General features: G+C 63.5%; 1 protein-coding gene across 3 annotated transcripts in view; it reads right to left on the bottom strand.

Moving 5' to 3' along the window:
- The window catches only part of GALNS (galactosamine (N-acetyl)-6-sulfatase), a 25,997-nt gene continuing 2,881 nt past the window's right edge, over nt 1-23,116 (bottom strand). Inside the window, exons 2-15 of one of the 3 annotated variants that reach the window (XM_036924248.2) lie at nt 20,728-20,786; nt 20,124-20,247; nt 19,580-19,654; nt 18,783-18,885; nt 15,830-15,973; nt 14,947-15,013; nt 14,740-14,867; nt 14,285-14,424; nt 12,057-12,160; nt 9,536-9,672; nt 8,760-8,862; nt 4,968-5,089; nt 2,582-2,699; nt 1-796 (exon numbers count right to left, since the gene is read on the bottom strand). In XM_036924248.2, coding sequence (XP_036780143.2) covers nt 710-796; nt 2,582-2,699; nt 4,968-5,089; nt 8,760-8,862; nt 9,536-9,672; nt 12,057-12,160; nt 14,285-14,424; nt 14,740-14,867; nt 14,947-15,013; nt 15,830-15,973; nt 18,783-18,885; nt 19,580-19,654; nt 20,124-20,247; nt 20,728-20,769 — 1,494 coding nt within the window. In that variant the 5' untranslated portion in view covers nt 20,770-20,786 and the 3' untranslated portion in view covers nt 1-709. The remainder of the gene's footprint in view (nt 797-2,581; nt 2,700-4,967; nt 5,090-8,759; nt 8,863-9,535; nt 9,673-12,056; nt 12,161-14,284; nt 14,425-14,739; nt 14,868-14,946; nt 15,014-15,829; nt 15,974-18,782; nt 18,886-19,579; nt 19,655-20,123; nt 20,248-20,727; nt 20,787-23,116) is intronic. The other 2 variants (XM_036924252.2, XM_036924253.2) reach the window with 2 other exon arrangements.

Here is a 23,116-nt window from a genome sequence, read left to right on the forward strand (position 1 = left end):
AGAGCTAAAATGCCTGTTACACTTTATTCTTAAACTGTTCTCTTTCTAATGTCTGAGTCTTGCAGCAGTACAGCCTTGGCCGGACAGCCACTGCAGAGCGTGGACAGCCTGCTCGGTGGGAGGCAGTGCCACAGCTCACGGGGGGCTCGTCCTCAGGCTTGGCAACCCTGGGCGGGGGGGCAGGGGAGGCAGATGGACAGGGCAGCTGCAGGGCACAGACTCGCCTCGCAGTGTGCAGGGGTCAGGAGTCCCGGTCCCCAAGGAAGGTGGAACACCAACGGGAGGCCCTGGCTGCCGAGGATCCCGCAGTTCTCTGCCTCGTCCCGCTTCCTATTCACGACCCGGCTGTGGGACAGTGTAGGTGCTGGGGAGCCCCTCACAGGGCCAAGGGGCTCAGCCCTGGATTGGCGTGGCTGCCCTTGACAGCAGAGCTGAAGGACTCGAGGGCAGCCACGCCAAGGCCCGGGTGGAGGTGCGGCCCCGGCCAAGGCCTGCAGGGGTGGCCGGGGAGCTGAGATCCGTGAGGTAGTAGCGGCCTCAGGGCCGATATGGGGCTGTGGGCTGGAGGTGCGGGGTGGGGTGGGCCATGTCCTTCCGGCGGGTGGGGCAGAGGGCAGTTGGGCTCTTCCAGTGTGGAGGCCCTGAGGCCGGCACCCTCCCACCCCTACAAGGCCAGTGGGAGGTCCAGGCTGGCCCAGCCGAGCGGGTGCTAGTGTGGCCAGGAGCACTTCTCAGGGACAGACTCGGGGGGTGTCAGGCACTTCCCTAGCCTCTCACAGCCAGGGGGCGCCCAGTTCTGGAAAAAAAAAAATGTGGAGAATGCGCAGTCACTCTAAGTGCCTCCGGACCCCGCAGTTTCCAGACTGCTGCTTGCCTGGGCCCAGGACGCGTCCCATCTGATGCCTGTGGTGTGGAGGCCACCTGTGTTTCCATCTTGGCCCAGGGGGCAGGTGGATGTCCTGGGGGTGCCGTCTCCTCGGGGTAAGAGGCCAGGGCCCCAGAGTGTGGGTAGCCACGGGGCGGGGCCTAATGCCTGAGCCCCAGCACTGAAGGAACCCGACTGCACGCTGCCTGCAGCCCCGGGACTGGCCCCCTAGAGACGGGGCGTGGTGATAGAAATCCGCACAGGATTCCCCACGAAAGTGCCCATTCGGTTTCTGGGCAGCTTCGTGTTTCAGCGCAGCACTTCTTGGCACAGCGTGGACATGGATGTGGACTTTGCTGTGCAGACCTGCTTTCTGTGCCCGTGTTTTTCCTGGCAGCAGAAGAGGGAGCCTCCCCAGTGTCCCTGTGTCCTCCCACTGCCCAGGGGGTGTCCCTGGGCCGGTCAGAGACCCAGAATCACCCAGCGGCGCGCTCCCAGGAGCGACCTCAGAGTCTTCGTGTCACTGAACTGGAGCACGGAGGGTGTGAGAGCCTCGGGTGAGGTGCCCTCCTGCTCTGGACAGCAGCGTGCGGACCCCGTGGTCATGAGGGTCCTGGCTGCCCCAGTCGGAGGGGCTGGCCACCTGGGCAGGGCAGGGCTTGGATAAGGAAGCTGTTCCCAACCTTGGAGGCAGAGCAGAGAAAGCCTCGGGCATGTGCAGAATGTAATTCTGGGCCCAGCTTGTGGGTCTGGTGGGGCCTGGGGGCGCTGACATCCACGCTTCTTAAGGCTCCTCAGGTGTCTGATGTGACAGCCAGAGGACACCAGTGTCCACTTTACCCCTGCTGGCCTGGAAGTGGAGGGGCCGCAGCTGGGGGTACCTGGAAGTGGGGTCCATGGCTGGGAGGGGGCCTGAAGAGGGCTGGGGTTGGGGGGCCTGGAGGTTGGAGCCTGGAGGTGGTAGCTGGGACTATGGGGGGTGACCTGGAAGTGGGAACCAGGGCTGGGAAGAGGCCTGGCAGTGGGGGGCCTCAGCTGGGAGGGCACCTGGCAGTGGGGGGTGTTGTTAAGTCTGAGGCCCACACTGCTTGGCCGTCTTCATCCCGTGGGGCTCGAGGGGCTCCCTGCTTCCTCGGTCCCAGGGCCCCGCGGGAGGAGTGGCGAGGCCACCCCACCCTGGCCCTGTCTTTGGCTCAGTGCCCTTCGCCCCTGCCAGGCCAGCTGCCCTCTACTGCTCTGCTATCCTTACAGCTCCTGGGGAGGCCAGGTGAGGGCTTTGTGGGGAGAGGGCCTAAGGGCTTAGCCGCCCCACCTTCATTCTGCAGGTCTTGGGGCACCACCAGAGCTTCCCATTGGGACAGGAGACTCATCCATGCTTGTACAGCAGCAGGTCACACAGACATACTTGTGCCCTGGGTCCAAACAGGTCTGTCCCTGTGGGCTGGCCGCACACCCTGGCTGGCTGCCCAATGTGCCCACCCCCACCTCCATGGGTTGGGCTTGTCCTGCACCTGCAGAGGGGTCAAACAGCCCCCTGCCACACCTGTTAGGTCTGACACGGAGCAGCAGGTGGGTAGCAGGCCTGCAGCCCCTGGAAGCAGGCTTTCTGTGGCCACCTGCACGTGGAGGATGGGTTTTCGGCTGCAACCTCAGCTGGCTCCACAGCACTCACGTGAGACCCCCACAGGGATGGTAGTGGACACAGCAGGTACTCACCATGACTGCCCGGTTGCACACATTGAGCTGGGGCTGTCCAGGGACCATGGCCTCCTGGTGCTGCCGTACAACAGGGGTGACCCTGCGAAGGGCATCCAGGTACTCGGAGCTGGCAAAGCTAGAAGGGAGAGCGCCAGGTCAGCTGGGGAGGGGCTGGGGACCAGGGTGTCCCTCCCTGACGTGCCACCATCCAGCAGCCTCTGGCCCCCACCCTGCCTGCCCATGAGCATGGCCCTGCCAGCGGCAGGAGTGCACCTCAGGGACCCTCTGGACAAACGGGGTCCAGGCAGGGTCACATGACAGGACGCGGCCATGCCCTTTGGTCTCACTGTCCGGGGTCCTGGCCGACCACCGGAACCACTGCGGGCCCGGCTGCAGCATCCCCAGCGCTCCGGGGCTTCACAGGCTTCCTCCTGCCCTCCACGTTCACCCCCCTCCGGCCCAGGCTGGGCTCCCTCCAGGGCGGCTGTGGGGTCTCTGCGTCAGCTGCTGGCTGGCCTCGCTCCACACACCCCGCGGGCTTCTCCAAGCGGGGTCTCAGGCATGTCCCGTGTCTCTCCAGGTTCTGTGGCCAAACGTACCAGGAAAGATGGTTTACATGCCATGGTGTGTGCGCGGTGGGCAGCTCCAGAGGCCTGCACTCAGCCCCCAAGCCCTTCGGGCTGAGCGGCGGTGCAGGGTGTTCTTGCCCAGAGCTGTGTCTCCCAGTGACCCTGGGCACAAGGGGCTGCAGGCTTCTGGGGATGCAGGGGGGAGAGTGGGAGCAGGAGGAGGCCTGCTCCCCACCGCCGCTGCGCACCCCAAATGGTGATGACGTGGCGCTAGCAAAGGCTGCTGTGGTATGTTCTGCACGTCTTTACCACAGCCCTTGGGTGACGAGGTGGGCCAAGGTGGAGGAGCCCAGCCAGCCTGGCAGAGGCAGGGGTCACACTGAGCCTCCATGGCCACCGGCTGGTTGATTCGCCCTTCTTGGGAGCATCTGTGTCTGAGAGGCCGCATCCCTGTGTCTGCCATCAGAGGCGGGGCTCCGGAGGCTCAGCTGACATCTCTCTGTGACCCACCTTGCGGGAGCCTGTGACCCGGTGTCATGTTTGCTCCAGCCACAGACGTGTCCGCGAGATAGCGGCTGAGGGCTCCAGGGCTTCCAGGGCTGGACTGGCTGGAAAGTCGGGCCCAGTGAACAGGTGATGGGAAGCAAGATGGAGGAAATCCTCGCAGATGTGAAAACACACCAGGCTGCGGCCAAGTGCACAGAGCGGAACTGTGCCCTTAACTGACGCTCGGAGCCCCTGGGTGGTCCTGGGGCAGTCAGGCTGCTGGGGCCTGGTGGGCACACGAGCTACAGGCAACTCCTCTGGGTAACTGCACGCTGCAATCTGCTGAGGCCCTGCTGGGTCTTGGCCCCAAAGTGACTTCTGGGGGCAGGTGGGGGGCTCAGCTTCAATCCGCTGGCCCCTAGTCAAGTGGCCGTGAGCTCTGGCCTCCTATGGCTTGCAGTGGCGGAGGAGCCCCACTCCGTGTGAGTGTCCTGGGGTAAGGGGCTTCAGTGACAGGATGCATCCTTGTCCTGGAGGCCAGGGTCTGAGGTGTGGCAGGCTCCAGGGTCCGGTCCTGCGGCCTCTCCCAGCTCCTGGGGGCCCCGGGTGTCCTCGGCTGTGGCTGCGTCCCTCCACCTCTGCCCTCCCAGGCCTCTCTCTGGTCTGTGCCCCTCCCAAGGACACTCACTAGACTTGGGGCCCCCTCTGGTCCAGGATGATTTCATTGCGGCCCTCACCTTAATTAGCTCTGCAAAGTCCCTATTTCCAGTAGACTATGTCTGAGGTTCTGGTGGGCACAGATCTGGGGGACACTGTTCTGTGCACAGCCCCTTCTGTTTCTTTCCCACCTCCTGGGCCTGAGCTGCAAGGAGCTCCAGTGAAAGGGCCATGTGGCTAGGGGAGCGCCCCCAGTGCCCCTGTGTGGGGCAGAGGCCCCACCTGGGAGCCTCACCGGGAGCTCAGGCTTGGCCAGTGGGCAGGTGCTGCCACCAAGGGTGAAGGAGCCCCAGGGTGGATGCCCTGGGCTGGAGTCACTGCCTTCTACATCCTCCCTGCTGCCCACTGTAGGGGGGCAGCCTGCAGGTTCTTGCCCACTCTGTGCCCAGACCCTCACCTTCCACCTTGGCCATCCCTGAAGGCAGCTCAGGGCAGGGGGCCACGTCGCTGGGCCACACAGACAGCTGGGAGTGGGGCGACAAATGGGGCACCCAGAGGGGAGAGCAGGCTGGACGGCGTCCCGGGCTGATGTGGAGGGCCCCGAGGACTGGCAGGCGGGGCGGGGTGTCTGGGCCCCTCCAGGTGTCTCCTGTCAGACAAGCGCATGGCTGTGTGCCCGCGCCCCTGCTCACCTGAGGGGGTACCTCTCCCCGGGGTCTCGTCCCAGGTGGAAGATCAGGGGCAGCTCCGTGTGCTCTTCCTGCGTGTGGGTGGTGACGCCCGAGATGTTCTGCCCGGGGCAGAAATCGACGCCCTGCAACAGGAAGTTGAGGGGGCCTTGAGCTGGTGCACAGGCGTGTGTCCACAGCGACGGCACCCCCCAGGAGCTCCGCGTGTGTCAAGGGTCCAGCGGGACCGTGCGCAGCTGTCCTGTAGGCTCAACCTTCCTGCCCTCCTGGACCGGGAGCTGCTGAGCAATCATGCCTGTGCGCCCTACTTTTTTCCTGGGGGGGTGAATCTCTAAAATATGTCAGTCCACCTCCTATCCTGACAGCCCGAGTTGTAGAGCAAAGTCTTCGCCCTGCCCTGCTCTGTAGCAGATGAAGGGACGGTGCCCAGCGTCCATTCAGACGCGTTTGCTTCGCCAGGTGAGGGGGGCCTGAAGGCCAAGAGAAAACTCAGAGTGTGGGGACAGACCCACAGGTGACTAGGCACCGAGGGTGCAGGCAGGGACCTCGAGACGAGGCTCAGCCGGCCTCCCTGAAGGGCGGAGCGCAGCCTGCGGCCGAGGCAGCCCTGCCCTCAGCTCCTTTCCCTTTCCTCTGAAGTGCATCTGAAACGGGCTTCCTGTGTCCTGGTCTGAGCTTTGTCCAGGTCCTGGGGTGGCCTTCAGGCCCCAAGGCACCCTGGCCGGAGGCTTTCTCTCCAACCCTGGCTGCCGTGGGAAGCTCTCCCCAAGGCCCGGCAGCTGCCTCCCCTCCCGAGGCTCCGGTGTCCCCGGGACCCCAGACAGCTCAGTGCCAGCCGGCAGCCAACACAGGGCACTGCCTACAGGGTCTGAAGAGGTGGTTGTGACCCGTGCACATCAGCCTAAAACTGGGGGCTCAGGGCAGCGCCGTGCTGCTCCCGCTCAGTCGGGGGCAGCTTCCAGAGATGGCAGTGGTTTGACGGGAAACCTGAGACACTCCCTGTCTGTCTGCAGCGGGCGGCCGGCCGGCGGAGCAGTGATCCCCCCGCTTGTAAGCAAAGCAGGGTGCCGAGGAGCAAGAAGCCCCCTCATCTGCACTGGGCTACAGACCCCCAAGGCAGTGGCTGGAAGAGTGTGCGCTGGGACACGAGAGGTGGAGGGCGGCCGGTGGAGGGTCCCAGGTGGGTTCCAAAGTGGGTGACCTTTTGACCTCTGGGAGCAGAACTGCTGGAGAACATTGTGGATTTAACAGTGGGAGAAACAACCACGTTTATCATAGAAACGATCAGCAGTTAGTGTAGAAGTATTCAGTCTAGACAGAAAACACACATTTTATGACGTGGATGTCAACCAGATAAGCTACTTAATCAGGACCTTGCTGAGGAGTGTGGTTTCCTCGTGGGGAGGTCTTGCCCCGGCCCTCCGGCAGGCCGTGCTGCTGAGCCGGGGGCCGGGGGGCACGCAGGTGGGGCAGCTGAACCTCTCAGCCGTCTGGGGTGGGCAGGAGGGAGGCAGCACGCACTCTGAAGAGCCCCGTGGGACTCGGTCCAGGAGCGCAGGTCACGGGCCTGTGGGCACGGTGGCACAGGTGCTCGCGCCATCCCCCGCTGCTCAGCAGCTGGGTGGGCCCAAGAGTCCTCCACGACCCGGGACACGGGTGGGGCCCGGGGGCTGTGAGGTGCTCCTGGACTAGCGCACAGCCAGGAAGCCCCCCAAGTCCACGCAGGGAACCTGGAACCTGGGACCACAGAGCCACGTGCTCAGCTAAGCCGCACCCTGAGGCCTCCGTAACCCGGGAGCTGCCCGGGACTGTGTGTGGGGCCCCAGGGGGCAGCCGGCGGTCTCCGAACAAAGCTGCCCCTGATGTGTTGACTGCCTGGAAGAGGGGGAGGAGGTGGGTCCAAGTCCCCACCATCCCCCCATGCTTGGGGAGCTGTCCATGGCCACGGGTGCTGCCACCACCTGTGAGGTCCTTCCTGGCTTCACGCACCCCTGAAGCTACTGACCCCTGGAGGAGAAGGGCTGCTCTGTTGGCATTAGAAGGAAACCACGGGGCACCGCAATGCAGTGGCCCTGCACCCCTGTGCTGGGCTCGGGCAGCCGCCCTCCCAGGGAGGGACTCCCAGGACGGCCGTGTGTTCATCTCCAAGAGGTCTGAGCCGCAGACGCCAGCCGACCAGGCCCTCTGAGCGTCCCTCAGAGGACGGAAGCAGCGAGAAAGTGGGCGCCGTGCGGGCGAGGGCCCAGTGGCAACAGAGCCAGCCCCGCCCAGCCGCAAAGAGGTGCTCTGATGCTTCTGACTGCCCCGGACACGTGGTGCGGGCAGGACAGGCCGAGCCAGCAGCCGCTCCTCGGCAGGGCCTTCTGCGTTTTCTGGTGCCCTTTCCAGGGGAGGCTCCCTGCCCTCTGGTTCCAGCCGGCGGAAGCTGGGCTTGTCTCCCTCGGTCTGGGCTGGATCCCGCCCCAAGAGCCCAAGGGACAGCTTCCAGAATGCCGGGCACCCCCTGGACTCGGGAACAGCCACGAGGCCCTGGGGGTGGAGTGAGATGCGAGGCCACACTGGTGGCCAGAGGGTCCCCACGCTGCCAGCCGTGGCCCCTTTCCGAGGGCTGAGAGAGTTCTAGGCACTGCCATTGCCTCTCAGCCTCTGGGCACCTAAAGGGGCGAACCTGGCGCGGCCCTGTCTGTCGGGGGCAGGGGATAGCCCCTGGAGGTGGTGGGTGGCCCCAGGGCTGATGGCAAGTGGGGCCAGGTTGAGGCTGCTGTCCCAGTGAGTCTGGGGGCCCATGGGGCACCCAGGAAGTAGGGGAGGCTCACTCCAGAGCTCAGACAGCAAGACAGAAGCCAAGGCTCCCTCTGTCCAGCCAGGCCCGCCCCTGGCCAGTCTTGCTTCTGCCCACAGCTGGGTACGTTCACCAGGCACTGGGCCACGTGGGAGGCAGTGCAGCGTCCTCAGCTCTGCCCATGTGCCTGGGCCGTGACCCCACGTCTACACAGGGCACTCAGGTCTGGGTGTCGGAACAGGTGCACCCCACCTGCCTGCCACCACCCAGCCTGGCACCAGACCTGTGACCCAAGGGTCCACAGGCTGCCTCCCAATTGGTACAGAATGTTCTAGTACTTAGATTTTTCATTAACTTAAATTTGCTTTTCTTCTCAACTGAGGCACATTACCAGCCATTTCTTGTGTCTAAAGACCCAGGGGCTTGGGGGGGAGGTTGCCCTGAGCTCCCTGTAAGGGGTGGAGGCCGGGAGACCAGAGGGCAGGAGGAGGGAAGCGGGAGCTGCCGGACGGACAGGGAAGGCTGTGCACAGGTGCCCGTGCCCGGAGGGCAACAGGAGCAGACCCTGTGCTGAGCGCTGGTGGCCAGCACGGCTGGCGTGGGCGGTTCACCCTCACGGCGGGCTGTGTGGCACAGACACTAAGAGCCCCACTGAGTGGGGCCGCCAAGTCTAGTCATGCCTGGGGGCAGAGGCAGGAGGGGCCAGAGCGCTGGGGGAGGTGCCCAGGTCCGCCTGGGGCCCTGAGGTGTCTGACCTGGGTGTGGGGCAGAGCCTGCCCTGAGGCCTCCTTCACCAGGTTCAGTTCTGGGTGGCCTGAGAGCGGATGGGGTGTCCCTGGAGGGGGTGTCAGGCCCTAAGGGGCTATCCTTGTGGCTATACCATGCCGCCCCCTGGCTCCTCATGGTCAGTAAGCACAAGGAGCAGAGAGGTGAGCCCAAGGCCACCACCCTCCGCAAAGTCCTCTGGCGGCTGCCTGATGCGTCCCCCCAGGGACGGAGCCCTGAGCCCTCACCTGTCTGAATTCCTCCCAGGAGTTGGTCCAGGTCCAGAAGTGGGCCTTGTACTGGCCAAGGGTGACTGCCATCAGTGTGTTGCCTCGGTAATAGAATATGGGCCTGTCGGGGAGGCAGGGAAAGGTCAGCGACACCACGGGCACCACTACAGTTTAAATCCCACAGGAAGGACCGTGCTGAGATCACACTGGCACAAAGGTGACAAGGTGCCCAGGCTGCCCCTTTGGCCCCAGCAGACGCCAGCAGAGAAGCCACTGCCTCCAGCTCCTTCCCAATGGGCCCCTGCAGCAGGTTTTAGAGGGGAAACACCCACGAGTTAAGAACACAGCACATCTGGCCCCTGCCTGGAGCCGAGGCCACATGCACGCAGCTCAGGGCAGCAGGCCCTCCCCCGCCACGCCACTCAGCCTCGGGAGCTTATGCCCCTCTTAGGGCGGCCTGGGAGGCGCATCTGGTTGGAGAAAATGATCTTTGGCCTCCAGCTGGAGGGAACTGGCCGGGGCACACGGCAGAGAAGACAGGTCGGCGGGCGCCAGGGATCGGGAAGGCTGGTGACCTGGCGGGGGGTTGCGCTCTCCCCTCACCCACGGCCTGAGGCAGAGGCTGCAGACACTGCGGGAACGAGGCCCCCAACCCCACGGTGGGCTCGGGTGTGCTGGACGTCCTGTGCTCCAGGCACGTCCCGAGGACCGGGGCTCACACACCAGCATTCCGGGGCCTCGCCTCCCTCTGCCTCGAGCCAGCTGGGCAGGGCCGAGTGCCCAGCAAGACCCACCTGTCCATCAGCTGGCCCCGCAGCATGGCTGGGAGGAGGTCGAGGCCGTCAATCACCCTGTCGCTGGGTGGCTTCAGGCCTGCGAGGGACAGGCTGGTGGTGAAGAGGTCCATCAAGCTGCCCAGCTGGTGGCTCACCTGGCAGGGACACAGCAGGGACCCACTCAGGCCTCCCTGCCCTGACCAGACAGCGGCCGGGGGCCAGGCCCCCAGTGAGTGCCCTTCTGCCCGGCCCGGTCTGCAGAGGCAGTGCACTGGCACACATGCAGTCAGTCCCTCGCAGCACGCACACGCAGACCCGAGACAGTCCTCGCCGCTGTACACGTGTGTGCACACATGCCCCGGTCCCAGCGCCTTCCCAAGGGGACCTGCCCTTTCAGTCTCACCCGGCAGGGTCTGGGGCACATGCTGCATCGGAGGGGAGAAGCCGGAGAACTTCGGTGGGCCTGGCACCTGCTGCCAGCCAGGACCCTGAGCCACGGCAGCCCAACTAAGCACGCACTGCCCCCACCCCAGGGGCCTCTCTTTGACCCTGGTCCCACAGGACCGGCCTCCTCATAGGGGACACTCTGGGTGGACGCCCAGCACACATGCCATCTGAGTCCAGTGTTGGGGTGTAAAGGCCAGCCTTTGATTAAAAAATTCTGTGAAGCCTTTGCGAAAGAGGAGCACAACCAGGGGCTCCCTCATGCCAGGGGCCACCCCCTCCTCATTTTTTTATTTAGGGGGAAAAAGGGAAGAATGGAAAGAAATCCAGATACTTTAACCACCTGGAAAAAATTAATAAGGAGAGCGGCTGAGGTGGTGGGGTGCAGGGGGCTGGTGTCCGATGTGCCGCGCCGACACAGGGCAGCCAAGATGCACACCTTGATGCGAGCGGTGCCTTCAAGGTGCGCTCCGCCTGTGGGGGGCTGTGGTGCGAAGCCCCTGAAGCCATTACCAGCACTTTGAAGGCCCAGCTCAAAGGCTGCAATGAGTGAGGTCGGCCTGCACGTGGGAAGGGGGGTGAACACCCGAAAGCAGGTAGACAGATGTGAGGGTTTAAATGAAATCCTCGTGGTTCTACAGGGTGCAGCCCTACAGCCTGTAGGATTCGGTCTCGGCGTGTGCCATGTGCTGTGGGCCGTGGATGACGGCAGACCCTGCACTGTGTTCTTCCTCCTCCAGGAAGCAGGGCCCAGAGGGGCCCGGGAGCCTGGCCGGCGAGGGACGGGGGACACCCACAAAGGCTGGAGCGTTTCCCTGTAAGGCGGGGTGGGGCGGGGTCCTCCCAGGGCGGGTCTGCACCCAGCTCGGCCACCCGCAGGTGACTGCGTTCGTTGGGCCTGTTTGCTAACCTGTGGGATGCGGATGACGAAGAAGACAGGCAGAGAGCCCCCTGCCCTACCGCATCCCACCCCATGCCATCCATGCCCAATCCCGGACCCTGCGACTGTCCTCTTACATGGCAAAGGGAGTCAGGGCTGTGCAGGGATCAAGGTTGCCAGTCAGCTAATCTGAAAACGGGGCTGATCCTGGAACCCCACGAGGGCCAGGAGGGCCAGTGAAGAGTGACGGGTGACACTCATCCAGCTGCTGCCGGCCTGCACGATGGAGGAGGGGCCCCCCGGAAGCCGCAAAGGACGAGGCACCGATCCTCCCTGGGGCCTCCGGGGGAGCCGGCCCTGCGACCCCAGACGCAAGGCCTCTGAGCTGGTGCTGACTCCTGATGCCCAGAGGGAGCAGGCACCTGCTGTCAGCCGCAGTGGGCTGGCTGCTTTGCGTGGCCAACAGGGACTCAGGCCCTTGTCACGGTGCCACGTGAGGGCTGGGCCACACCAGTGCTGAGAACAGTGCTGTCCGGAGATGCTCACTAGGAGGGGGGCGGGTGGAGGAAGGACGGCGCTCTGTACGCTTATCAACACCCTGTGTTTATGAGGGTCTGCAGCACGGCGCCCGGCCAGAGAAGACCCTGAGAGAGGGGCCCTGAAGAGCAGGCAAGGGTGGCCAGTGGGGACAGCAGACCCGGCCAGTGGGGACAGCAGACCCAACCAGGGGCCAGGCCACCCAGCCCCGCCGTCCGCGCCTGTGCACTGCAGACAGAAGCACTATGGGTGGGCAGCCGCTGTCTCAGAGTGTCCACAGAACAGTGGCCTGGGGACATGCAACTTGGAAATTCAGGTTCTATGGCCAAACAAACTTTTAAAAACTTGGCTTGCCAGATGTTCATGATACCCATTAGCATGCTACAGGCTCTGACAAGTCCTGCAGAGAAGAAACCTCTTTGACTCAGTTTAACTCAAGACTGCCACAAAACCTCCTTCCCTGTAAGGAGGTGGGACAGGATCCCTCCAGGGAGGGTCTCCCCACATCCCTTCAGCAGCTGCCTTCCCAGGAGGAGCTGGTTTGGAGGAGGAGGAGAGGGTTGGGTTTGACCCAGCATCTCCTGGGCAAGGCAGAGTGACTGCAGAGAGCGGGCCAGGGGGAGGCCGAGTGTTCACACCCCAGGGTGACCGCAGGCACACGGCCGAGCCTGGACTCACCTGGCCTGCAGGGATGTGCCCAGGCCACCACGCGATCGCAGGCTCCCTCATCCCACCTTCAAATGTGGTCTGCTTCCCGCACAGGAAGGGGCCGTTGCTGCCACCTGCGGAGGACAGTGGCTGCCCATCAGGCTGGCTGTCCCGAGTCCCCAGGGCTGCACATGCCGCCGGACGCCCACCCTCGGGATGCATCTGTCTGCCCGGGACCTTCAGAGGTGGCCCTGCTGAAACTCTGAGGCATGGAGACCATCACGGAGACAAAGGATCAGCCACAGAGTTCAGGCCTCAAGTTCAAGGTCTGAACATCCCGACCCGGCTCTGACCCCGGTGCTCGGGTCCTCACACTGTGCCCCTAATGCAGACCCTTCCTCAGAAACAGCGAGCATGGCCCTGTGACCAGGAGCCTCAGAACCTCTTCAGGCAGAGCCCTGACACCCTTCCCAACTGACAGTTTTCTGGGACTCACCATTGCTTCACAGGCACCCCACTTCTTAAAACAGTTTGTGAGGCCTGTGTAGGTCTGGGGCTCAGTTATCTAGTTAGTCCCATGGGGGACCCATCAGGGACAGGGTGTGGGCCACTCCAGACAAGCCCTGTGAGCAGGTGCCCCTGAACCACTCCTATGGGGAGCGCCAGTGGGCAGAGGGCAGCCCCACCAACTGCGGAGCCCAGCGTGGTCCCCAGGAGCACAGTGGTGCCCTGCTGGGCCAGGCAAGCTGTGCGGCTCTCACCCTCAGGCCCTGAACAATAAGCAGAAGAGAACGGTGACGTCCCAGCAACCCCCGCGCAGGCCCTGAGCCCCACCTACACGTGGCAGGGCGGGCAGCTCTCGGTGAAGGACGGGGAGGCCCGCAGGCTGAGCATGCCCCTGCCAGCTGCACGCAGAGCGCTCAGGACGGTCTCCACCTCGGCAGGATCATGGGGCTCAGCGGCGTCAGGCCCCTGGATTTTCATCTCATGCTTATTTACATCTTACAATCACACGCACAGACGTTCTCGTGCATATGAACTGTTCTGTAACTTGGCAATAAAGATGGGCTGACGTCCACACCCAGGCCCCGGGAGGCTGGTGGTGTCGGGGAGGGTTGATCATCAGGGGAGCCTCTCCGGGATGCCCCACTGGGTGGGACAGCAGCCATGCTGACATCCAGCTGGACCCTGGGCTTTTGCTGGGAGGGAGCCAGGGGCCCCCACCCCATCTCTGGACTGCTGGCTGAATGGGGAGGCTGCGTGAGGACAATGCCCCCATGGAGAGTGAGGCCAGGCCGGGGGTGGCACCACACAGCACTCTCGGGGGTGGGCCCTGAACCCCTGTGCCCATGGCAGGATGCTTTCTGCCTTATGCCAGCTGTGCTGTCCCTGCCACCTAAGACCCTGAGGCTCCACTGCCCCGGGCTCCTGGCTGCGGCTCCTCCTCACACAAGCCGCAGCCTTCCTTCCAGAGCCGTCTGGGTGACCAGGGCCTGGAGGCGCCAGCATTTCTGGGGAGAGCAGGATGGAGAGGTGTGCCACCCCAGGCTGGGAGCCCCCATTGGACAGCGGACACCAGAGGACCACCTGATGCACAGAGAGGCCGAGGCCCGGCCCAGCGCTGTCGGGGCATGCAGCCCCTCGCTGCACCAAGGCCCTGGGGCCGCATGCTAGCTGTGGGTCAGGGGGCTCAGTCCTTCCTCTCCTGGACACCAGCCCCATGAGGCCTGGGAGAGAGCTTCTGAGGGGTGAGGTGGGCTTGAGCCGGGGTCTGGCTGCCAGCAGGGCTGGGGAGTATGTCTTATGCATCTTAGCTCTTGAGGGAGATGCTCATAACCCCCCCATGAAGAGAGGCTCCCTAACAGATATGCAACCAGATGCCACTGCACTGTAGCTAAGTTTAGAATAAAAAAACACCAACGAGAAGGCTGACAGGGTCTCTGGGAAGAGAGTGGGCGTTCCCCCACTAGACAGGGACCCCAGGAGGACAGCGGGTGTCCCCCCACTGGATGGGGACCCTCAGGAGGACAGTGGGTGTCCCCCCACTGGACGGGGACCCCCAGGAGGACAGCAGGTGTCCCCCCAGTGGACAGGAACCCCCAGTGGACAGGGACTGCCAGGAGGACAGCGGGCATCTTCACCCCCTTCTCACTGCCCCAGGGGCAGCTGAAGGACCAGGTACATCTCAGTGATCCAGGCCCTGAGTGGGGCCTGGCTTGTGGACATGAGGCCCGGGGAGGAATGGCTGGAACACCTGCCTTGTTTGGGAGCAGAGATGAGGGCAGCGCCATTATCAGAAGTGAAGAAGACAAACGTGCTCTCCGTGATCCTCAGGTCCTGGAGAAGGCTCAGGACTTTCCCAACGCTGTCGTCGATCTCCCGGACAGCGTCCCCATACCTGCGGGGAGGGCGGGGCTCTGGTGGCCGGTCAGAGAGCAGTGACCCCGTGACGTCAGGGACAGCAGCACAGCTGGCTGAGTTCACAGAAGGGGGGGAGGAGCCCCGAGTCCCAGAGTCGGTCCAGGAGGGGACCCGCTGCCCCCTTCCGCTAACCCCCGGCTGGCGACAGCTCCAGGACGAGGGGGCACTTCAGCCCTTTCCTGTCATCGCTCATTGGAGACGTGAGGGTGCTGAGTGCCCCGTCCTTGGGGGTGATCGAGTACAGCCAAGCGCCCCAGGTTGGGGGACTGTGTCTCTCTGGCCAAGGACTTACCGCCCTCGCTGGCTGGTGTCCAAGAAGGGCTTAGAAGCATAGATGGGTGCATGTGTGGCATCAATGGCCCAGTAGAGAAAGAAAGGGCGCTGAGCTGCCCGCTGCCTCTTAATGAAGTCCAGGGCCTCCTGGAGAGAAGGACACCCCGTGGTCCTCGGCCTGTAGGCGACCTCCCCGCCAGGGCTGCCCAGCCCAGCCTTCTGCTACCTGTAGGTAGATCTGGGTGAGGTTGGCTTCTCCTGTCTTCTGATTAATTGGAAATTCTTCATAAAATCTGAAAATAATAGATTCAGAACAGAAATCAGACTTCATGCCAGGAAACCCCCTTCCTCCCCGACCCACAGGCAGTGCTGGGCCTCGTTTAAAACAAAGACGGAGACATTCAGCTGATGGACAAGTCTGACTGGACGCTCGCGCTGCCACCATGTGGGGGCCGGTTACCCGACAGGGTGTCTGGGAGGACGGGGAGAGGGGAGGAGAGGGGCGTGTGGCGCATCAGGGCTGCGTGCGCGCTGCTGGGAGACGCAGGCTCCGAGAACAGCCGCACCCGGCTGGCATGTGCTAGGAGAGTTCAAGTGGGTGTGCACCACCCCTCGGCAACGCTTTACCTGAAGGGTAATGGTGCGGCCAGGTTTTGGTCCATAATGCCTAATAAAGCTTCCACCAAACACATAAAGAGACACAGAAGTCAGAAAAAAAGGTGAAGACGAATTAAGCTGAACAAAGTGTGTGGAGGACCAGGTCGCCTCAGGGCAGCCCACCGCAGGCCCCGGCCAGGCCAGCTCCAGCAGGCTCAGAGGGGGTGCGCTAGCTGCAGTTTCCTGGCCGCGTCCAGCACCGCTGACGTGCCGACTTGGTGCAGGAAGTGGTCTCTGGACCTGGAGCCCAGGACCTGCCCGCGGGCTGCAGGAGCCCGACCCCCAGCAACTGTGAGAGTGCCTTGCTCTGGGGAGAACCTGGCTGTCCTCCCATTTCTGAAAAGGTTGGAAAGCTCCGCAGAAGCAGTTTGCAGCAGCCCCAGGCCACGAGTCCTGTAAGGCCCTGGGCAGAAGAGCAGGACAGTGGGGCGGGAAAGGAAGGGACCGGTTACCTGCCGACCATCTCCCAGTCCCTGTACACAGGGATGTTGGGCCTGTCCCTGTTGTCATAAGGTCCAAAGTGACAGTTGGGGGATCCGAACCACTCGTCAAATCCGTGCTTCAAGGGGTGGAACTGAGGCCTGTGGCCCAGATGCCTGGGAACAAAACCCAGGGTGCTTCAGGGACCCCTGCTCAGGGACCCCCGCAAGTTCTGAGCAGTGCCAACCCAGCACCTTCTCAGTTAATTCAGGGAAGCAACTGCCCTGCAGCACAGAGGGCATCTGGGCACAGTGAGTGTCTGTGCAGAGAGGTGGGCATGGAGCAGGGTGAGGGTGTCAGGAATGGAGGTGGGCACGGGGGCAGGGTGTCTGGGCACAGTGACGTGTCAGGGCATGAGGAGGGTATGGGCAGGGCAAGGGTGTCCGGGCATGGATGAGGGCACAGAGGTGGAGTGAGGGTGTCCGGGTCAGGTGAGGGCACAGAGCAGTGCTGAGGCATCCCACCGGGAGCACTGGGAAAGGCTTGGGAAGCCAAGGCCTGGTGGGGTCTCACGCCCAGGAAGGTGTGAACCGCAGCCGCAGCCCGTCTCTGCTCCGGTGCTGTCCCCGCGCCTGTGCCTTAGTTCTCAGGTGGCTCCGTGGGCCCAGCCTCTCTCTGGGTTTGTGAGGAAGGAACCACCCCAGCCAGATCACTAGTATCTCGGGTCAAGGCAGCGAAGAGCCCCCTCGCCAGGTTAAGGGTGAATCACTCCCTGAAGATGGCCTGGGCGGGGGCTGGCTGAGCCGGCCACCACGGACTGCCCAGACTGGACAGCCAGGGCCTGCTTGTGCCGCCCACCGACCCAGGCCTGGCCCTCGGTAGGGGCGGCTGTGCCCCCTGCAAACTGCCAAGCTGCTCAGAGACCCGTGCTCCCTGTGGAGCGGAGCGGCTGTCTGGAAGCCCTCACCCACGGTGGGCGTCGATGGAGTTGTGCAGAGCTTCCTCCTGGACCCTGCCCTGTGCTCCCGCCCCCACGCCCCCGGCTCGGGGTGCCTAATGCTGGGTCCTCCGACCGACAGGAGGCGTGGACATGCATCCTCCAAACCGGAGGGGCCAGTGGTCCTCGAGCACAGCCCCTCCCGCCCCTGAAAACGTGGCTCGGAGAGGTGGTGTCCGTGAGGCTCACTCTGGTCGCCGCTGCCCGGGAGGGAGGCAGCCGCACCCAGGATGTGGGCCAGGTTCCTGGGTTCACATTTTCAGAAAGCCTCTCACAGAGACATGGGCTTGAAGCACGGCCCTGGGGGGCACAGCAGGCAGGCCCACCCCAACCATTCAGAGGCCTTGCCGTGGGTCACGCAGACCCCAGGCCACTGTGAACTCGGATGTACCACTTGGTCACTGGGCCAGGGGGACACAGCAGGGAGCAGTCAGGGGGTGGGTAGTGGCGACCAGAGTGGAGCCGGACCTTGGCCCCCGCTGACGGCTCTCCAGTGCTCTGCCTCTGACGGTGCCCAGGGCCCTCCTCAGCCCCTGCAGCCCCCCTGCCAGGGGCACGGGCCTCGGCTCTGCAGCGGCTTCTTCCTCTGGAGAAACCTCGTCACCGGCTTGTGCTGCTTCCTCTCTGCCGCTTCAATGCCCTGCCGCCCCCCTGCCTGCTCAAGCACTAGCCGGGAGGCAGGCACGCGGCTGTGAGCCTCTATCTGCTCGTGTGGCTTTTGTGTAACGGAAACACCGGGCTGCATCCTGTTCACGTTATGCCACCAATTCAGAGTGCCCGTCCCCAAATAGCAGTGGGGCCACCCTCTCCCCAGGTGAGCTGGGATGCCCTGGGAAGCCAGGCAGGCCGAGCAGCCCCTTACGGAGCCCAGGCCATCTGCCCCAGGTCAGGCTGAGGCGCTGGGGCTGGGTGTCAGGACACGAGGACAGGCCCTGCCATGGTCACCAGCACCCCCAAGGCCCTGAAAGGAACCCCTGACACCAGGCTCTCCACCCTGCCACCAGCAAGGAGAGGCCAGGTCCTCTGCCTCGGGCCCCGGCTGCCTGGACCCCAGCCGCCCCCCCGCACTGGTCTGCTCTGCGAGGCCTCGCTCACCTGCTCCTCCAGGCCCTGCCCCCCGTTCTCCGGCTCCTGCGTGCACCTCTCTCCCGATGGTTGTCAGGGGCCTTGGGAGCTCGTGGCAGTGTGCTCCGTTCCTGCTCTGGCTGCCCATATCAGTGACCATGAATGGGAGGCTGCCAGACCCTGGGCGGAGCTGCCAGGTGGGCACAGAGTGTGGTCATCGCCGGCGCAGCCTTGAACCGGCTCTGGAGGCCTTGTGGCTGGCTCCGCCTCCACCCAGACTCCCTGGCACTGCACCACCAGGTCCGCTTTACAGCCGCCCCCTGCCCTGAGCTTGTGTGCTTGATAGGACGGCTCCTAAGGGTCTCTGGAGTGAGACAGCGCTTGCCAGGGGGCCTCCAGGTCACCTGGATTTTCGGACCACTACTCCCTGGTTCCCACACCCCCCACTTCTGTGACTGTCCATGTGTGTGGAGCAGTCATCCCCAAGGGGCACAGAGGAGGTGCCTCTCCGTGGGAAAGCAGTACCAGGGAGCACGGAGGGGTTAAGGGGGGAGGGGCCCCAGGGCTGTGAAGGGAGATGGCAAGGGCTCTAAAATCAGGGAAGGCTGCCTGTAGGAAGTAGGCTTTCCGGTCTCCACAGCTCCAACACTTGGGAAAGGAAAGAGGGTATCTGACCTTCACACCAACCCTCCAGGGCTATACACAGGGCTATCCCCCAGGGGACAAGATAGAAACATAGGCAGGAGTAGGGGTAACACACTTATAACAGCCAACACCGAAGGGCCTGCACGGGTTTTAAAGAGCCACTGTAGACATCCCACCAGCCTGGGGCTGACTCTGTCTCCCTCCCACGAGGTTCCCATCTGGGAGCGCTGTCATGACCCCCGGGGCACAGGGCCCCAGCGCTGAGGGGCAGGACTCACCACTTGCCCACGATCTTGGTGGCATAGCCGGCCCCCTTCAGCAGCTCGGGCAGGAGGTGCTCCGTGTCTGGGATGCCGCCTACGATCTCCTGCGGCGTGTAGGCTGGAGGGGCAACAATGTGTGTGAGCTGCAAGCACGCGGAGCAGGCCGGGCTGCGCAGGGTGACGAGGGGGACACCCTGCCAAGGAGCTGGCACTTCGCAGGCCTTCTGGGGTCCTCCAGGGACCTTGTCAGAGTCAGCCAGTACACGTGGGGATGGGCAAACCCTGCCCCCAGAGGGGCTGGACCTCCAAGGCCAAGCCTTGGCCTGCAGCCCCCTCTGCTGGCCCACCAAGGTCTCTGGAACATGCCACCTGGACCGCAGGGTCTCCGCTCTAGCCGGGCTTCCCTAGTGCTGGCTGCACGGCCTTCCTCAAGGGCTGCCTGAAACCCCGTGTGTGCACCCTCTGCCCCCACCCCAGGCACCTGGTTCCTCACGTCTCCCCCTGGGCAATGGGCAGCAGCCCCTTGTGGGGGAGTGTACCCTGCTCGCCAGGCTGTGCCAGGCACAGCGGGCACAGGAGGTGCCGGGAGAAGCCATGAGCGGTGCCGGTGGCCTCGGCAGGCTCATCAGCTCATCCTGAATCCCCAAGACCACGCACAACCTCACCGTCCTAGTTGCCAAAAGGCGCGGTTTTCAATGAGAACACCGCAATACAGCTCAGGGACATGCCGTGACCCTCAGAAAGCCTTGGGCCTGGGTGAGGACGGGCACCCCAGAGGAGCAGGCCCGCCCGTGAGGGCGACCGAGGCGCACCGTTTCTGGCGTGCTGGTTGGTGGTGTAGAAGCCACTGCGGATGGGCAGGCGTCCCGTGAGCAGTGCCGCCCTTGCTACAAGGAGACAAAAGAGACAGGATGAGGGGGTCTGGCACCAGGCCTGCCAGTTCTGCAGCCTCCCGAGCCCCCACCGGCTGGCACTCAGTGGCGGGTGGGTCACCGGGGCTGCGGGGTCCACAGGCCACCCAGTGTGACTTCCCTTCCCCCAGATCGGCCATCGTGCGTCATCTCTCCAGCAGGGGTGGCCTCTGGGTGGTGGGGACGCTGCCTCCCTACCCGCGTGGCCCCACACTATGGCTGAGATCACTCCCCACACCCCAGCACTTCTCCTGAACCAGCCATGGCTGCTCAGCTCTGGGGACCCAGAGCGGCAGCCGCCACAGCAGTTCTACCTCAAAACACCTATAGGCCCCAAGCCCTGGGCCACCTGGACAGTAGGAGCCCAACGCCCCAAAGCCCAGGGGTCTGCCCACCAGCCCTGCCCCGTGAGCTACTGCCCCCAAGGGGCCCCTGCCTTACTCACAGGGTGAGCACAGGGGATTGGCTGCGTAGAAGTTAGGGAAAAGCATCCCTTCCTTAGCCATCTGGTCCAAATTTGGGGTCTCTCTGGAAGGTTCTCCATATATCCCCAGGTCACCCCACCCCATCTGCAGGAGAGAGAACATGGGGAAGTGTGATGAGCTTCCTTCCACCTGGGAGCCACCCACCTTGCCCGAGTCAGGCTGGGTGATCCTGGGTCTGCTCGCTGGCCTCCTACCAGCCTCTGGCTCACAAAGCGCATGCTCACGGGGCCTGGTGCCCAGACACACACATGCTGGCTTGACACGAGGAAGCATGCCCTCGAGGCCTGTTGTGCAAACTTAGATCTAAAAGCAAGTGGTAAAGGTCCCCACAAAGCTAAAGGAAGCATGGCTGTAGGACCCAGTAGTTCCTGGCCAGAGGTGTACCCACAAGAGCTGCACGTGCACAATGCGAGCGTCCACAGGGCACGATTCACGAAGGCCCAAAGGATTCGTGCCACGTATCCGTCACCTGATCAGTGGACAGATGGGATGTGGTTTTACCTGCGGTACTGGGTTGACTATGGGCCCCCCAAATTAATGTCCACTCAGAACCAGTGAACTAACCTTGTTTGGAAATGCAGATGTAAGTAGCCAGGGTGGGGACATCCTGGACTAGGGCGGCCCTAAATCCAATGATGGGTATCCTTGTGAGGGGAGGGAGACAGATGGAGAGGGACCACGTGACCACGGCAAAGGTGGGGGTGCATCCCAGGAGCGCCTGGGGCCCCAGGAGCTGCAGGAGAGGCGGGAAGGATGCCTCTCAGAGCGCCAGGGGGGGCCAGGCCTGCCGACACCGTGATTTCAGATTCTGGCCTCCAGAGCCACAGGAGAAGATTTCTGTTAGTGGGGAGTCATTATGCCCCGGGAAAAACACACGCACGGGGGACCCTCCTCAGCCCCAGGGAGGAGCAGAGCCCCGACGCGCCACAGCGCGGGTGAGCCTGGACAGCGCGGCACTGAGTGGGAGAAGCCAGGAAGGCCACAAGCTGTGAGGTTCCCCTGATGTGAAGGGTCCGGAAGAGACAAGCCCTCAGACACAGAAAGCAGGAACTGCCGGGGGCTGGGGCTGGGGAGTGGCTGACAGAAGGAATCTGGGTGAGCTGCCTGTAATGTGAACTCTGTTTCAGTAGAGCAGCAGCGGGGGTAAGCGCGGGGTACACCGCGGGCCAGGAGCTACCGGGTCCTGCGGCCACGCTTCCTTTAGCTTTGTGGGGACTCCTACCACCTCACTTTAAGCAGGGCCCCAGTGCTTCCCTGTCTCCCTGCGGCCCTAAAAGCTCTTCTGACTCACAGCCAACAAGAAGCCCCAGGCCTGGGCAGAAGGACAAGAGTTTGAACAGAGGGGAACGTGCCTGCCAAGCCTGGGTGCAGCCAGCGTCCGGGAAATCCGGACACCCTGGGCTGGCGGGGGAAGCTCTGAGGTCAGGCCCTGCTGATCTCATGGAGACCCAGAAGCTGTGGGTCCCATGTGAGTGGCTGTACGTGTACATTTGCCTGGGATGGTCCCAGGTAGTCTGCCATCTGTCATTATGTCCCCTTTTCTGCACAGAGGCCATACCCTCCTGTGAGGGTGACCAGGAAGGCGGTGGGCCTCCCCCAGAGACAGGCCCCCACACTTCTCCCTCGTTCCCGTCTGCCGTTCCAGGTGGCCAGGGCCCACTGCCTGCGTGGTCTGCTCCCAAAGGCCCTTCTGGCTGAGGGTCCCAGTTGGGCTCTTTTAGCTTTGGATTCTTTTGGAACCACTGAAATGGCTTTTCGACCATGGACAGCAGGCAGGGCACGGAGCGCAGCCCGGGGACAGCGGGCTGACAGGAGCAGAGGAAGGCAGCAGACGGGCCAAAGGACACCATGGCTCAGCGATGCCTTAGCAGGAAGGATGCATGTCCGGGGACAGGCCTGCAGGCTGCGCGGGGGCTGGGCTGTGACATCTGGCCTAGCACCTGCGGGTAACTCCTGCCTGACTCCTGCCCCGGTCCCGGCCCATCCCAGGGGGTGTCGGCGGGAGCACCCTCTGCCTGCACACGAAAACCCTAGCCTCCAGGAGGGATGCAGTTCAGCACAAATCCCAACGCCTGCATAAAAGTGTAGGCCAGGGAGCCCCTTCTGTCGGGGAGCAGAGGGATCCTCCCCAAACCCCAGGCCCCAGAGGCCAGCTGAGGGCCAGCCTGCTCCCAAGTGAGCCTTTCTGAGGCCAGGAGTCACTGGCCTGGCTTGACTTTTTCTTCCCAACACTCTTCTATTATTGCTTATGTGTTTGTGTCCTTAGCTACAGAAATAGGGACATTGTCATCCCCCTCGACTCATTAGGTTAAAGGAAATCGCCATCTACAGGACCCTGTGCGGGGTGTCATGTACAGTCTTACGAATTGTTCCGTCTCCTGGTGGCTGCCCACGTGGCAGGGAGAAGGGGCCGCGGAGGGGACTCACTTCTGCTTCCTGCCACAGGACTCCCGAGGAATGTAAATGTCACTTGGTGTTGAAAGGAATCTTTACAGGGGTGCAGGCTGTGCCTGCCTAGGTTGGCATGCATCAGCGGTGCCACAGGTTCAGGCCGGGCCATGGTTGATAGCCCGCCTGTGGTCACCCAGGAACTGGCCTCTTCGCACCTCACTTTAAGCTCTGGGCAGTCAGGGTCGCCCACCTTAGTTCCATTTTACTAATAGGGCCTGGAATGCAGGCAGTGCTTGGGCCTCAGGACCAGAAGTGGTCTTGGGCCCAGCAGGGCTGGGCTACCCTGAGAGGGAGCTTCTGTCCCTAGGCCTGCCCCCACCCACTTGGCCCATCAGCCTTGGGGAACAGAGATGAGTCAGCTCTGCTGAAGAAATGCTTCTCAACTTCTTCTAAACTGGGCCAGCCCATCTGCTAGGGCCTGTCTGCTCCTGGGTAGCCTGGAGGTCTACACACCCTGTCACACCTGCCCTACTCCCTGAACTGACCCTTCCAGGGGTGGGTC

This window comes from Manis pentadactyla, chromosome 15, assembly GCF_030020395.1.
Source record: "Manis pentadactyla isolate mManPen7 chromosome 15, mManPen7.hap1, whole genome shotgun sequence".
NCBI classification, from domain to species: Eukaryota; Metazoa; Chordata; class Mammalia; order Pholidota; family Manidae; genus Manis; species Manis pentadactyla.